This window comes from Fukomys damarensis, unplaced genomic scaffold (genome assembly GCF_012274545.1).
Source record: "Fukomys damarensis isolate Sample0158 unplaced genomic scaffold, DMR_v1.0_HiC HiC_scaffold_11, whole genome shotgun sequence".
NCBI classification, from domain to species: domain Eukaryota; kingdom Metazoa; phylum Chordata; class Mammalia; order Rodentia; family Bathyergidae; genus Fukomys; species Fukomys damarensis.
This window is the reverse complement of record NW_022900923.1, coordinates 19,028,069-19,041,606: the sequence shown is the minus strand read 5'-3', so window position 1 is coordinate 19,041,606 and position 13,538 is coordinate 19,028,069. Positions and strand designations below refer to the sequence as shown.

At 31.9% G+C, this 13,538-nt stretch overlaps 1 protein-coding gene across 1 annotated transcript in view; it reads left to right on the top strand.

The window, feature by feature from the left end:
* Nucleotides 1-13,538, top strand: part of Cop1 (COP1 E3 ubiquitin ligase) — a 178,275-nt gene that overhangs the window by 47,294 nt on the left and 117,443 nt on the right. The window contains exons 6-7 of the mRNA XM_033762106.1: nt 4,549-4,608; nt 5,779-5,855. Coding sequence (XP_033617997.1) covers nt 4,549-4,608; nt 5,779-5,855 — 137 coding nt within the window. The remainder of the gene's footprint in view (nt 1-4,548; nt 4,609-5,778; nt 5,856-13,538) is intronic.

The following is a 13,538-nucleotide window of genomic DNA, read 5'->3' as shown; positions in this document are numbered from 1 at the left end:
TCACACAGGGTCTTACTAAGTAGCCCAGGCTGGCCTTGAACTTTTGCTCCTCCTGCTTCAGCCTCCTGAGTTTACAATTGTGTGCCACCGTACCTGGCTCAAATTCATAGATAATGGTTTTTTAATTCATTTCTTTGTATAGTTTTTTAGTAGCTGCTTTTAAATAAGCTGTCTTATTTTGCTCCCTCTTTACTTATTTTTAGCACAGGGTCTTACTAAGTAGCCCAGGCTGGCCTTGAACTTTTGCTCCTCCTGCTTCAGCCTCCTGAGTTTACAATTGTGTGCCACCGTACCTGGCTCAAATTCATAGATAATGGTTTTTTAATTCATTTCTTTGTATAGTTTTTTAGTAGCTGCTTTTAAATAAGCTGTCTTATTTTGCTCCCTCTTTACTTATTTTTAGTTGTGGTTGTTCTATGGGTTATTTTACAACTTTAAAAATTTTGCTGTGGTTGGAATGAATGAAATTTTAAAATCAAATCTGTCATTAGGAATTGTATGTATATATTTGCAGGGTGGTAATAGAGTAACAGTTTTGACCCACACATTCCATTTTCACTTCGGCTTTGTGCTGTTATCTAGCTATATGCTTTGCATTGGGTAGAAACTCTTAGAATTAGTATACTTTGCTACTCCTTTCTCTTTACTAGCTTTTTTCCCTAAAAATTCTTTAGTTTGAAATAATTATAAAAAATCTATTCTAGATTACATTAGCTTATAAAAAACAGAATTCACATGAGTTTAATACCCAAGCATATCTGTTTCATCCAGTAGTGGAGTTCAGATAAATAAGTCCCAAAGGTAATATTTATTGAGGACTTTTAAATTTTGAATTCTTTACATTTCATTTGATAAGGACCTCTGAAAATTTATTAGTTTTCATTGTTTGTTTGTTCATTTGTACCGGAGTTCGAACTCAGGACCTTGTGCTTGCAAGTCAGGCGCAGTGCCACTGAGCTAAATCCCCAGTCCATGTCACTTTATTTAAACGTAAATATTTCTATAAAATTTCTTTGGCATTTGATATTAAGAGAATGCTATTGTTAATGACTTAGGGCAATGCTCTGAAGTAGTGTTGTCTTATCTCTCCAACTTGTTAATGTATATAACTTTTTCCTTTTTTTATCATTTCTGTTTATTTTTGCTATCCTGTGGTACTGGGGATTGAACCTGGGGTCTTTGTACTGAGCTATATCCCTAACCTATTTTTTATTTTGAGACAGCGTCTTGCTAAGTTACGAGTTACAGGCTGTGCTTGAACTTGCAATCCTCTCTTATCTCAGCCTTCCAGAGTGCTGGGATCACAGGCATGCGTCACTCTGCCTGGTTTCCTTTTTAAGATTTCTTACCTAATACCATTTCAGACTTAATAGATTAAATCATTATATTTTTTATTTTACAGATAAATTCATCAGGGCAGCATTTTTACTTTCATTCTATTTTAAATGGCCCATATGAAATTACTGTTTTTAGAATCAAAATTATTTGTATATTAGCAATTTTATGTACTTTATCTTACATATAATAGCCTCCCTATATACCAATAAATAAGCCAACAGAAGCATCAAGGCACTTGGAGGATGGGACAGTATCTTCAGAGAAAAGAACATTAGAGTTGATATTTGGAGATGTCAGGTGACATTAGAAAGTCAAAAGTGTTACAGAAATTATTGTTTATCTCAGTTATGTATCATTTACAAGTAATGCTGGCTGTCATTTGATGTTGACTTTTTTTTTTTTCCTTTCTGGTACTGGGGATTGAACATGGGACCTTGCGCTTACAAGGCAGGCAACAGCACCACTGAGCTAAACTTCTGACCCAATGATGACATTGTTGATGCTTAGTTTCATCCTTCTTCTAGTTATATTTTTAAAAAGCAGTACTTCAAGCATACTAGAGATACCGCAGAATAAAACATTTGTTTACATAGAGATTTTAAGACTGGAACATTTCAAAGTAATTACATGAAAATGTTTAAGAAATGACTAAGGGAATACTTTACTGACCTAGTGGTCAGCGTCACTGGAATTGTCAATGTTCATGAACCAAGTTTTTGGTGATGGTAGAAATAACTGTGATGTTTAAAAATGATCAAAATGGGTAGAGAGCAATTTAGGTGCTTTGTATGTGGTAGACTGAGTGATTTTGTGTTAGGGGGGAAGACTAATTGTTGGCAATGGCAGTGGAATTAAGTACAAGTTGTGAATTCCTGCCCAACCCTGTGCACTAGGGCATTTGAAATTTTCTCAGTTGATCATCCTTCTTTTGAGAGTTCCAAGACAGGCGGTACCTTTTCAGGAAGAGTAGTATTTGTGTAAAGGTAGAAATATTATATAACACATTTTTTGGTGTATGAAAGTTTATTAAAGTAGAAAGTCTTTAAGTTGAAAGTTTTTGGCACCAATGATTACTGTGTTAACCCCTGATTTCTCTGATGATATACTGACATTTTACCTTTCTTGTCCTTCTGGTTAATACTGCTTTTTCCTTTGTCCATTTCTTCAACATGTTATTTTCCTACCATCTTGTCTTTGTTTTTTGTCTTTTCCAACTACACAACGGTAATTTCATGGACAATCTCATTAATTGCCATTGCTTCACATTTATTATTTCCCTTTCTTATACCTTTTGAACTGTTACATATATTAATTTTTACTCAGGTTACTCTGTCTTTCCCCATTGTTTTCCACCTGGAAAAGTTCTGTTAATTAAGACTCACTCTTTGATTTCATTTCAGATCTAATTTTAGTTATCCAGTTGTTCATATCCCCAGCCCCCAATGTACTATTTTTTTCAGTGTTTAGAAAAATGCCTAGGGTTGGAAAATATTTGAATTAATAAATTATCAGCTAGATGATCAACTGTGCCTGTATTGGTACAGAAGAGAAGGTACTAAAGCTAATAAACCTAAACACGCACATACACACATACACACATACCCCAGTCATCAAAGAAATGAACCATAAGGTACTGTTTTCAAGATACAGTACAACTTTAGTAGTTTTTAAAAGCATGAGTTCTGGAACATGAAGGTTACCTTGATTTGAGTTGCAATTCTGAGCCGGGCATGGTGGCACATACTTATATTCCCAGCTCTTTGGGAGAGCTAGGAAAGAGGATTGCAAGTTTGAATCCAGCCTAGACAATCTAGTAAGATCTTGTCTCAAAATAAAAACCAAGTTGTGGGGATGGGCACTGTGAATATAGTTGAGTGTGAAGGCCCTAGGTTTTCAATCCCCAGTGGGGATATGAAGGGAATAATTCTGGTTCTGCCACTTACTTGGGGTATGATCATGGTCAAACTTAATTAACCTTTTGGTGCTTCATCTTCGTGTTTCACATCTGACAATCAATATTATGTAATTACTCATTATTTTGTATTTTGAAAATTATTCCATTATTTTACATTTTAAACTTTGGTTCAGTATTTCTAGTTAGGGTAAGACAGCTGATGATACATGCTAGTGATGGAAATTTAAGTAGGTATAGTGTTTCTGAACAGCTGTATTGTGTTATGTACTGAAGATTTTCTAAATTTATTTTGGTTTAATAATTTCATGTTATACTCTTAAAATCTGAAATATTTTCTAAAATAAAAGGAGATAAAATCTGAAAGAACCCATTATATTCCAAAATTATTATTATTGTTTGTGGTACTAGGGATTGAACCCAGGGCCTTTGCATTGAGTTATTATATTCCCTACCCCTTTTTAAAAAAAAATTTTGAGATAGTATCTCACTAAGTTACTGAATTGATTCAGTGAATTCAGGCTGGGTTTGAACTTGTGATCCTCCTGCCTCAGCCTCTGAGAATTAAGATTACAGGTATGTGCTACTATTCCTAACTTCCAAAATTATTTATCCTATAGTTCATAAACAACTTAAATGTCTAGTAAAAGAAGAATACTTAAATATATTGTTAAATGTTATTCAGCAGTTAAAGTGTTTGCATTTTAATAGCATGGAAAATGGTTATGATGCAACAGACAAAATATAAAAGATTAATATCTTAAATATGTTTTAAAAATCCATAACATGTTAAGATGCTACTTTATCATTGCTTTTAGGTGGTAGGATTTAACCTGTTTCAGGCTTTTACTTTTAAGGTGGGGTGATTAGTGAGGCGACATGCTGAATTTGTTTTTGTATTTTTAACAAATAAGGTAATATGAAAGTTCTTTGAATATCTTGTATTTCTTTCAGTCACTTATTGTCATTGCTCATCTTTCATATTTTTATTGTAAAGTCAATCTCTGTTGTATTAAAGAAGTACAACATTGTGCTTCCTTAAAGACTCAGTCTCTACATTTGAACTTAACAGCTTGCAGCTGTTTGTTTTTTAAATGGTGATTTTTCATAGTCCTAATTTACCATTAGTGTTAAGTTTTCTAGAAATCATTTATGAAATATAATTTATGAACAGGATGATACTGATGTGGTTTGATTTAAGCTTTTTATTTTTCCCTCTGCCTCTCTCTCTCTCTCTCTCTCTCTCTCTCTCTGTCTCTCTCTCTGTCTCTCTCTCTCTGTCTCTCTCTCATCTACAGCAACTGGAACAGATCCAGAAGGAACTAAGTGTTTTGGAAGAGGATATTAAAAGAGTGGAAGTAAGAAATCAACACTTTCTCACATCTCTAGCAGTTTTTCAATTTCATGAAATTGCAACCTTTTCTTAAAGTTGCTTTAAATTTATTAGATTGGTCTTGGTTATGAAGAAAAGAAACAGATGTTACTTTAGTTTTGATTGAGAGTACGTTTTTATGGGAAAAGATATTATGAACATTTTCTTGATATGCAAACAAAGCACTTAATTTTCTTAATATTTTATCGTGTTAGTAAATCAATTGGGAATTTATAATAAAATATAGTTTAGTTATGGACTCCACTGGAGGATTATTGGGAGCTTGTTGGCTATTGGGATATAAATTTACATATTGCCTTTGGCAATATTTAAATTCAATGTGTGGTTTTTATTATTTACATGTTAGATTTTCTTTTTCTGACATACAGAATATGTTCAAGGATAACAGATATAATATTTTGTGGAATTTGAATGTCCCATGTAGCATTTCCAACTTGTTATATTTATGTTACTTACTTGATTATAGATTGAGCTGAGCCTGAATTATCCAGCAATATTCTACCTGTTAATGTGGTGTAAGAAGCATTTTCAAATTTCAAATTATCAAAAAATAATATGAAAAAAAGCTATTTGTTATTATAATTTAGAACTATAATTTATGTGATAATTGTTTGAGGCCTTTCCCTTAGGTTTAATAATGAAAAATTAGTTTGTCATTATTGAAGAAAGCTTAATTTTGAATTAATAAGCATATTATTTTCTTCCTGTGTACAATTTTTTAAAGTAGAAAATGACTTTATGCTCCAGTTATCATCTCACCTTCATATTTATTTGATTTATTATATATCAGTAGGTTATATGAATGATTTGCTAATTGATTATTCACATGGTATATTGTTAAGTCTTCTTTAAAATACTTGTCTTTGTCTTTTTCCATATTTGCTGGCATCATTAGTGATGAACAGTATTAGATATAGTTCCCTAACAATAGGTGATAAAGCAAAGTCTTACTCTTCAATTTTCAGATTATCTTTGCTTTTGTACTCTTTGGAGAGGAATCCCTGAGAAATTTGGCTGTTGACATCAAAAGGGACTGATGAAAATCCATGACTGTAAAGGAATAAAATGTTTGTCTTTTTGATTTATTCATCTTTTGTTTAGATATTTACTGTAATTCAAATAATTGCATTTTTAGGAAATGAGCGGCTTGTACTCTCCTGTGAGTGAAGACAGCACAGTGCCTCAGTTTGAAGCTCCTTCTCCATCACACAGGTACAAAGCTTTACTCTAGGAATTACTTAGGATTTGTGTTACAAAGTATGTGTAGGGTAATAGTCCTTGTGAGCCTTTGCAATGCAATGCAATTCATGAAACCCCTGAGAAATTACTTCTGGTGATAATCTAGAAATGAGATTCAGGTGGCCCATCTGTTTTGTTAATGCTTTTGGTTAAGGAATAGTGAGTTGTATGTGCTGTATATTATATTTTGAATTCACAGTTGGATTAAAGTAAAGAGTTGGTGAATTTCTTGAAATAATAATAGTTTTACATATCTTTGAATTGAAGCCAGGTCACATTCAAAATTAAACTTAGGAACATGAAATCGTAAGGTTGAGGGGAAAAAATTATAAAAAAATCTTGGATATTTTCTCTAACTCATTCAATTTTCCTGATGCACTATTCCCAGATTTAAAATGATGGCAGTAATATCTACTTGTTAATTTAGCTCGACCTGGTATTTTCTTATAATAGATTTATTTAATTCTTGATTCTGTTTGCCTTATTAGAGCAGGGGTTATAGTTGTTTTGCTCATGACTCCCTTTCCCCAAATCATGGTAAGCTTCATTTAAATATTTGTAAAATATATTGAATGAATATACCTTCTGGCTGTAAAATTTCATGAAATATGTGCTATATTTTAAATTTTAAAATAGATACTGAAATGTGTACTATACATTTTAAATTTTTGTGCCCGACATATTCAGAGCAAGAACAATTTTACATACTCATTTGTTATTTTCTAATCCATTTAGGATAATGGTATAGTGGAAACTTTCAGACAGGTAGTTTAGGATAACATGTGGAATATCAGGAAATCCACTACTAGTACATTACAGTAGTCTTCAGAATTTTAATCATTTCAGGAAAGGTATTAACGGTCAGTTTGGTATGGTATATGGGGAAAAGAATGGAGGGGATGTTTTAGTTAAGGTGTATTAGTAAAAGTTTTGATATTTTCCTGCATTAACCATAGTATGAAAAATTCTTGTGAATTTGTGTTGATTCTGTGGTCATCCTAACCTGTTTAATTCAGCTGATTTTCCACCCAACTTTATTTCTTTAAAACATTTCAAATGACTGTATCTGTGGAATATTGATACCTTTACCTAGAGCTCATTTTCTGATATATGAGGTCTTTGACAATAAAGTTTTTGTTGTATAAGTGCACACAGTAAAGCAAAATTTTCGTATCATAAGTTACACTTAATAAACCGGTGATGTTTCCTTTGCCATGTTCCTCTCTGATTATTAGTAGCGTATTTTTTATCACTTCCAAGCTTTTGTTGCTAATGTGGGATTTTATGAATGTGTGCATTCACTTCATGTACTTAATGAATATAATGCATTCACTTAATTTCTCTACTGAATGTTATCTAATATACTGGAGACTGTTCTGGGTGTTGAATCTGTCTGCCAAAACTACCCTTATGGAATTTACCATAATTAGGATGTGTTTGTAGAGGTTGGGGGAGATATCAAATAAGCAAATACATAACATTAATACATGAGTTTGCTATAGGATTCCATTTAATTTGGCTCATTGGACTTCTCTTAGGGGGTGACATTTAAGCCAACACTTGAAAAAAAGTAAAAAAGTAAATATAAATAAATATGATGAAATGTTATTGGATAGTGTTGTACAGAATCTGATTTCTATTTTAAAATCTTTATGTCAATTTCTACGTGGAAGATAGAGAAACATACTGTCTTGTCCTCCCCAACCATATGTCATTGGAAGCATTTTAGCAGTCTAGCAGCAAGGAGATTGTAGTTTGGATTAGGATTTTATCTGTAAGACTATGAAAGTCTATGAAAATGTTGGAGAATTGCTAAAATTGCTTGCAAAGTAATTGTCAGATGAGATTCTGGCAGTTATGCTTACTAACAATTGAAGAGGAAATAGGCAAGAAGTATTTTCTTTAAAAGAATGTTTTGGTACTTTTAAGCAAATGATTTCAAATAGTTTGGGATTGAGAGAGGCCTTTGGGAAAATTGATGTAGACCTTAAATACTCTTGAAAATGGCCCTTAAAATTTAGATACAAAATAGTTGCTGTGAAGAATGTTACACTAAATATTTGTTTTTTCTTTATTTTTAAGAAATAACATGTAGTTGCTATAATAACCTCTTTCATAATTTTTAGCTTCATTGTTTAAATGTTGGATAGCTTTGGTGTTCAGTCCTCAATCTTTAAGATTTGACCTCTTTAAGGAGGCCTACTTTAAAAAGTGTTTTTTGGGATTCATTTATTTTTCTATAAGGAGGGCCTTCTTTATGTATCAGGCCATTGAATTCCTTAGGTAGATGGCTGGGTGTATATTTATTAAACTGGGCATTTACATGAAATGAAAAAATCCAAATGATGGGAATCCCCCTCACCCATTTTATATTTGTCCTAAGTAAATTCCCATAATTGTCACATCCTGTCTTTACTCTTCCTGCTGCCTTCTTTAGATCTAAGCATCAGGTGGAGTCTAGCAGTGGTTTTCTCACCTATTCTCTTAGGCATTTATTGCCAGAAACACATGCTTTCGTTCCTGCTTAAAATCATTGGTAACAACAAATTTTATGTTGTTTCTTTTGCCTAGAATCCTCCCCTGGATTCAGTTAAGTAGTTTTCTCCTCTCCCTATTTATTCTCTTCTCTCTGTCTCCCAGAATCTAGCTGAGGACACCCTCTGTATTATTTTTATAGGCCCTTTCTGTAAAAAGTGAATGAAAGGGGAGGAGAAGCAGGAGTTACGGTTAATCACTTTTTTAAAAAAGGACCAATTTATTTTGTTCCTACTTTTATAATGTGATAGTTTATGTGAATTTCCCATTTTTAAGGTAATCTTATGAATATGAATTTTTTCTTTGAACTTATTTTTATAAGAACATTTATAATTAGTATGGGCTTAAAGTATATTTTTGAGTAAATACTTAAAATAGAATGGCACTCAGTTTTCATAGTTTGTGATGTTTAATTGAAGCATGAAATTAAAACAAACTATTTTTATCTTGTTTGAAAATTGTCGACTAGGCTTTATTGGTTTGGGAGTGGTGTGAGTATATGATTCTCTTGATAAATTTAGTAGAATCATTTTTAACCTTTTAAATCTTTCCCTGTGACAACTTTCTTATATGAGAATCAGTTCAAACCACATTGCTTCTCTCGCAGACTTACTGATCTTGCTTTAGATTCTAAGGAAGAAAGTTTCCACAATTTGCAGTATAAACTATAGTTTACATTGCATAGTGTGCATGTATGAATGTATGTGTATGAGAGATATAATGAGTAAACTAGTGTTGGACAAGCTTAATCTGTTTGTTGCCAAGTGGAATTGATTCTTTTATCTGAAAGGGTCATTATGAATATACATTAGAAAATCCATTCTTTTATTTTTTTTTTTAGTACTGGGGATTGAACTTGGGTCCTTGTGCTTACAAGGCAGGCCACCGAACTTGGGTCCTTGTGCTTACAAGGCAGGCCACCGAACCGCTGAGCTAAATCCCCAGCCCAAAAAATCCATTCTTTTAGAGGATTATTAATAGTCTATACATCTTTAAATTTTTAGTTCAAACTTTAAATGAGAAAGTGAAACCTTTTGTCATTCTTTTCTGAAAGTATAATGATAATGCAAATTTTGTTTAGATTGAAACATTTTTAGAGTGTTATTGTCTGAATTTTTGATAGAGGTCAACTTTATTCTACAAGGGCTAATAGATATAGATTTGGGGTTCTTTAAATTTTACTTAGTTTAAATGTGTAAGTGAAATAGTTATTCTGAAACTTGTGAAGCCAGAAGCTTAGTACAAACTTAGTCTTGTTTAATGACTAGCTGTAAATAAAGTGAGATGAAGAACATTGACATATTTTCCTATAGATTTTAAATTCTCTTCAAACTCATTATTAGCATTTTGCCTATAAATTTCTGAGTGTTTTACATTAATATTACTTCTGTCATGTTAAAAACATTTGAAATAATTGTTTCATATTCCTTTTTTTCTTTTAGCAAGTATTTTAGAATTATCAATTATCAATCTCATATTTTTGTTTTCAGAACTTCAAAGAACTTGGTTTAAAGAAAATTAGTCGAAGCTTCTGTGCTTCAGCTGGATTCACTATAATATAATCCAGTTACTAGTTTTAAACTTTCTCTTCCTAAAAATAAAATAGTAAATACAGTATAATACAGTACTATTTTCTGATTTATAGTCTCTTTAAAATACTTTCAATGATTAGAAATTTGCTATTGATGATAAATCTAACTCTTTAAGAGAATCATATACCAGTTTAAATTCTGAGTTGTCCTTAGAGTTTTTTGTGATAAGGAAGAGGGAAATTTATAAATGAAATACAGGTAAAACTTTTGATTTTAGATCTTCTTCACTTTTTTTTTTTTTTTTTTTTTTTTTTTTTGGTATGGGGAATCAGACTCTGGATCTTGTGCTTGTGAGGCAGGTGGCAGAACCACTGAGCTAAATCCCCAGCCCCTCTTCTTCACTTTTTTCATGTTAAATCTTTGACTTGAAAAAGTAAATAATGTGGTGTTAATGACTCCTTTTTCACATTTTATTTCATAGGTATTTAGTACTTTTAGGCAATTACTGGAAAGGTATTAGGCTTATATAGGGGCTAACATATTTATGACTTAGCTGCCCAAGGATGTTTTGGATATAGATGTGTAAAATTACTGGACTTTGCCCCATTTGGGGGTTGTAAGACATATTTTTTAGTCCATTTGCCTCACTTATTCGGAAGCTGCTGGTATTTGTTAAAATACGCCTGTTGTTAAAGAAGCCTATTTTCCTGTTGATTTAGAGCAAGCCTGACTCACCTGTCTTGAGGATGTAGGAAAATCAATCATATTTGACTGTATTTTATGATGTTTGCCTATGATGTTGTAGTAATAGCAAAACCACTTGATTGTTCTATTGTTCTATTAAAGGTCACGAGCTTTATGCTGACCCTCTCCTTGTGAAATTGTTAAACTTGCCATAGGTATTGAAAGATACTGAATTTTTAGATTTTCATTTACTTATTCTTTACCTTTTTTTTCATTAATAGCTCAATTCTATTTTTTCCATTATCCAAGAGCTTGAACAGTTTGTCATATGCTGATCAATCATTTGCATTTCTTTTTAAATGTGTATTACTTGTGAATATGACAGAACCTGAAACCCTAAGCTGGTGAATTGATTGTTATTTTTTAAATGCAGTACAGTATAAGTAGACTTTTTTGATTCCAAGAATTTAAATCCATCAGGATGCAGTTTAAATCTAAAACTTTATTGAGTTTGATTTGTAGACATCTTCGGATTCTTGTTATACACTGTAATTATCACTGCTTCATGAAAATATTAACAATCCATTTAAATTTTGAGATCTGAAGTCTTATAGAGGACAAATTTGAGTTCAGGCCAGAAATAGAGATTTGAAATCTCTATTTAGGACAAGCGTGACTTACCCATCTTGAAATAGACTTGTTTGAAATAGAGATTTTGTAACTGTGTTACCAAATATGAGTCAGTAGTTCTGAAATAGATACTAGAGATAAAGGTGCAGGTACATATGGAAATGTTGCTTAGGAAAGTATGGAAGCGGGTTTATTTGATTTTTGTGTCTGTATTGCTGATGCTGACATGTTTTAAAATCTTAATTCAGATAGGACTATTTTTCTCTTTATAAAAGAAAGTACAAATACTCTACTATACACTTATATAACTATCTTTAGCATATTTCATCATTTGGGAAAGATGGGGGAACGAATTTTTTTTTTTTTTTTTTTTTTTTTTTTTTTTTTTTTTTTTTTTTTTTTTTTTTTTTTTTTTTTTTTTTTTGTAAAGTTGCACATTTTTCTGTAATGTTTTGAAAATATTTTAACTCAAGTCCTGGGCTTGGGAGAGGCAGAAAAGTTAAAATTAAGTCTCCTTAAACAAAACAAATTATTGGTATTTATCATTTGTCTCCTGTGGGTTCTGTTTACTGACTGTGATCACATCCTGTTGCTTATAGCTATTAGAGTCATACAGGTAATTCATCCCTTTGATTATTGGCTTAGTCACTTTCGTTGTTGCTGGGACAAAATATACCTGCAGCTAAAGAAAGAGATTTATTTTGGCTTGTATTTCAGTCCATGGACAGCTTGCTGGCTCCAGTTCAAGATGGCGTGGTAGAAGAGCATGGTAGGGGAAATAGATTGGGGCATGGCAGCCAGGAGGTAGAGCATGAGAGGAAGAGTGGTAAAGGAGACGCACCCTCCTGCGTCATGTGCCCAGGGACCCACCTCTTCCACCAGGCCCCACTGTGATAATGAAACTTCAAGTTATGCTACCACTTTTCATTTCTTTAGTTTGTCTCTTTCCTACCCAGGTCCTATCATATTTTCTCTCTTCTGATGTCACAACCTTTGAATCTTTTCTTACTGTTTTGGAATACTTCCTCTAAGTTTATTTTTAAATTTTGTTCTGTAGTTATTTCCAGATAGTTTTAAAAACTCAAGAGCATGTAGCACCTGTATCATCGGATAATTAAACATTTTTCCTCCATGAAGTAAATGAATTGGGAAGAGGTAGTAGAATATAAAGTCAAATATAACACTTTGTATAAAAACCTGAGACTTCACGAGTTTTGTTGGAGGCAAATCAGTATTTTTCAGTCTTATTCCTTTGAGCTTATTTTTTTGTTTTGTCATGTGTGTACTTGGCAATTTTTAGCCTATTTGGTTCTTTCATTTTTTCAAAATATCCTATAATTATTGACTTTTATGTTCAGCCTTAAATTATCTCGTGTCTTTGTTTATAGATTTAAAAATTACCTTTATTACTAATTGACTAATGTGTATATTAATAATTTAAATTGTAAATCACTTTTTCAAATAATAACTCAGTCTAAAATTAGTGTAAGCATATTATTTTCACCAGGAATTAGCCAGTGATTTATCTTAGGTTTATCCATTGTTTAGAAGAGTATTGTATATGTGAAATGGACTTTAGCCATCTATCTTCAATTATAAAGTACTTGTTTGCTTTTGGAAGCAAATAATTGAAGTGAGAGTAGTTATGTGACATATTGATACTACCTGAGTTTTTTTTAACCCCAGATTAGCAGCTGCATTGATTTTGTTTACATTTTTAGATAAACTTCTCATTGTTACCAGCCAGAACATTAGGAATTATATTATTTTCCTCATCTTAATAAATGTGTATTATTCCTAATTCGGTTTTAGTTGCTACTCTGTAAATTTATTTTCCCTTACCACTTTTGATGTCCTTATTAAATTTTTATAATTTTATTGATGTTTACTAGAAACTGACACTTTCATATTTGTAGTTTATTGTTTCTAATTTTGTTTCCCTAAGATATGTCTATAAACTGAGTAAGTTAATGAAGAATTTTTCAAATCTTCATTTAGAGAACATAAAATGGGAATATAACATAATGGCTCAAAGCTTTTCATCCCTAATAAAAATCCCATTTAAGACCTATAATTTCAGTATCTTAAGCTAGTTGGTATTAATATATATTTTAAATGTAATACTATTTTTCTGTACATACAAAGATGATATCGGTATCATTAAGACTTGTAGTCAAAGAATTTAGAATTATAAAGCCGTGAAAAATCATAGGTAGAAATTATTCTGTTGACCTCTAAATGTACACCGACCTAATTTTTTATTAATGCTCTACAG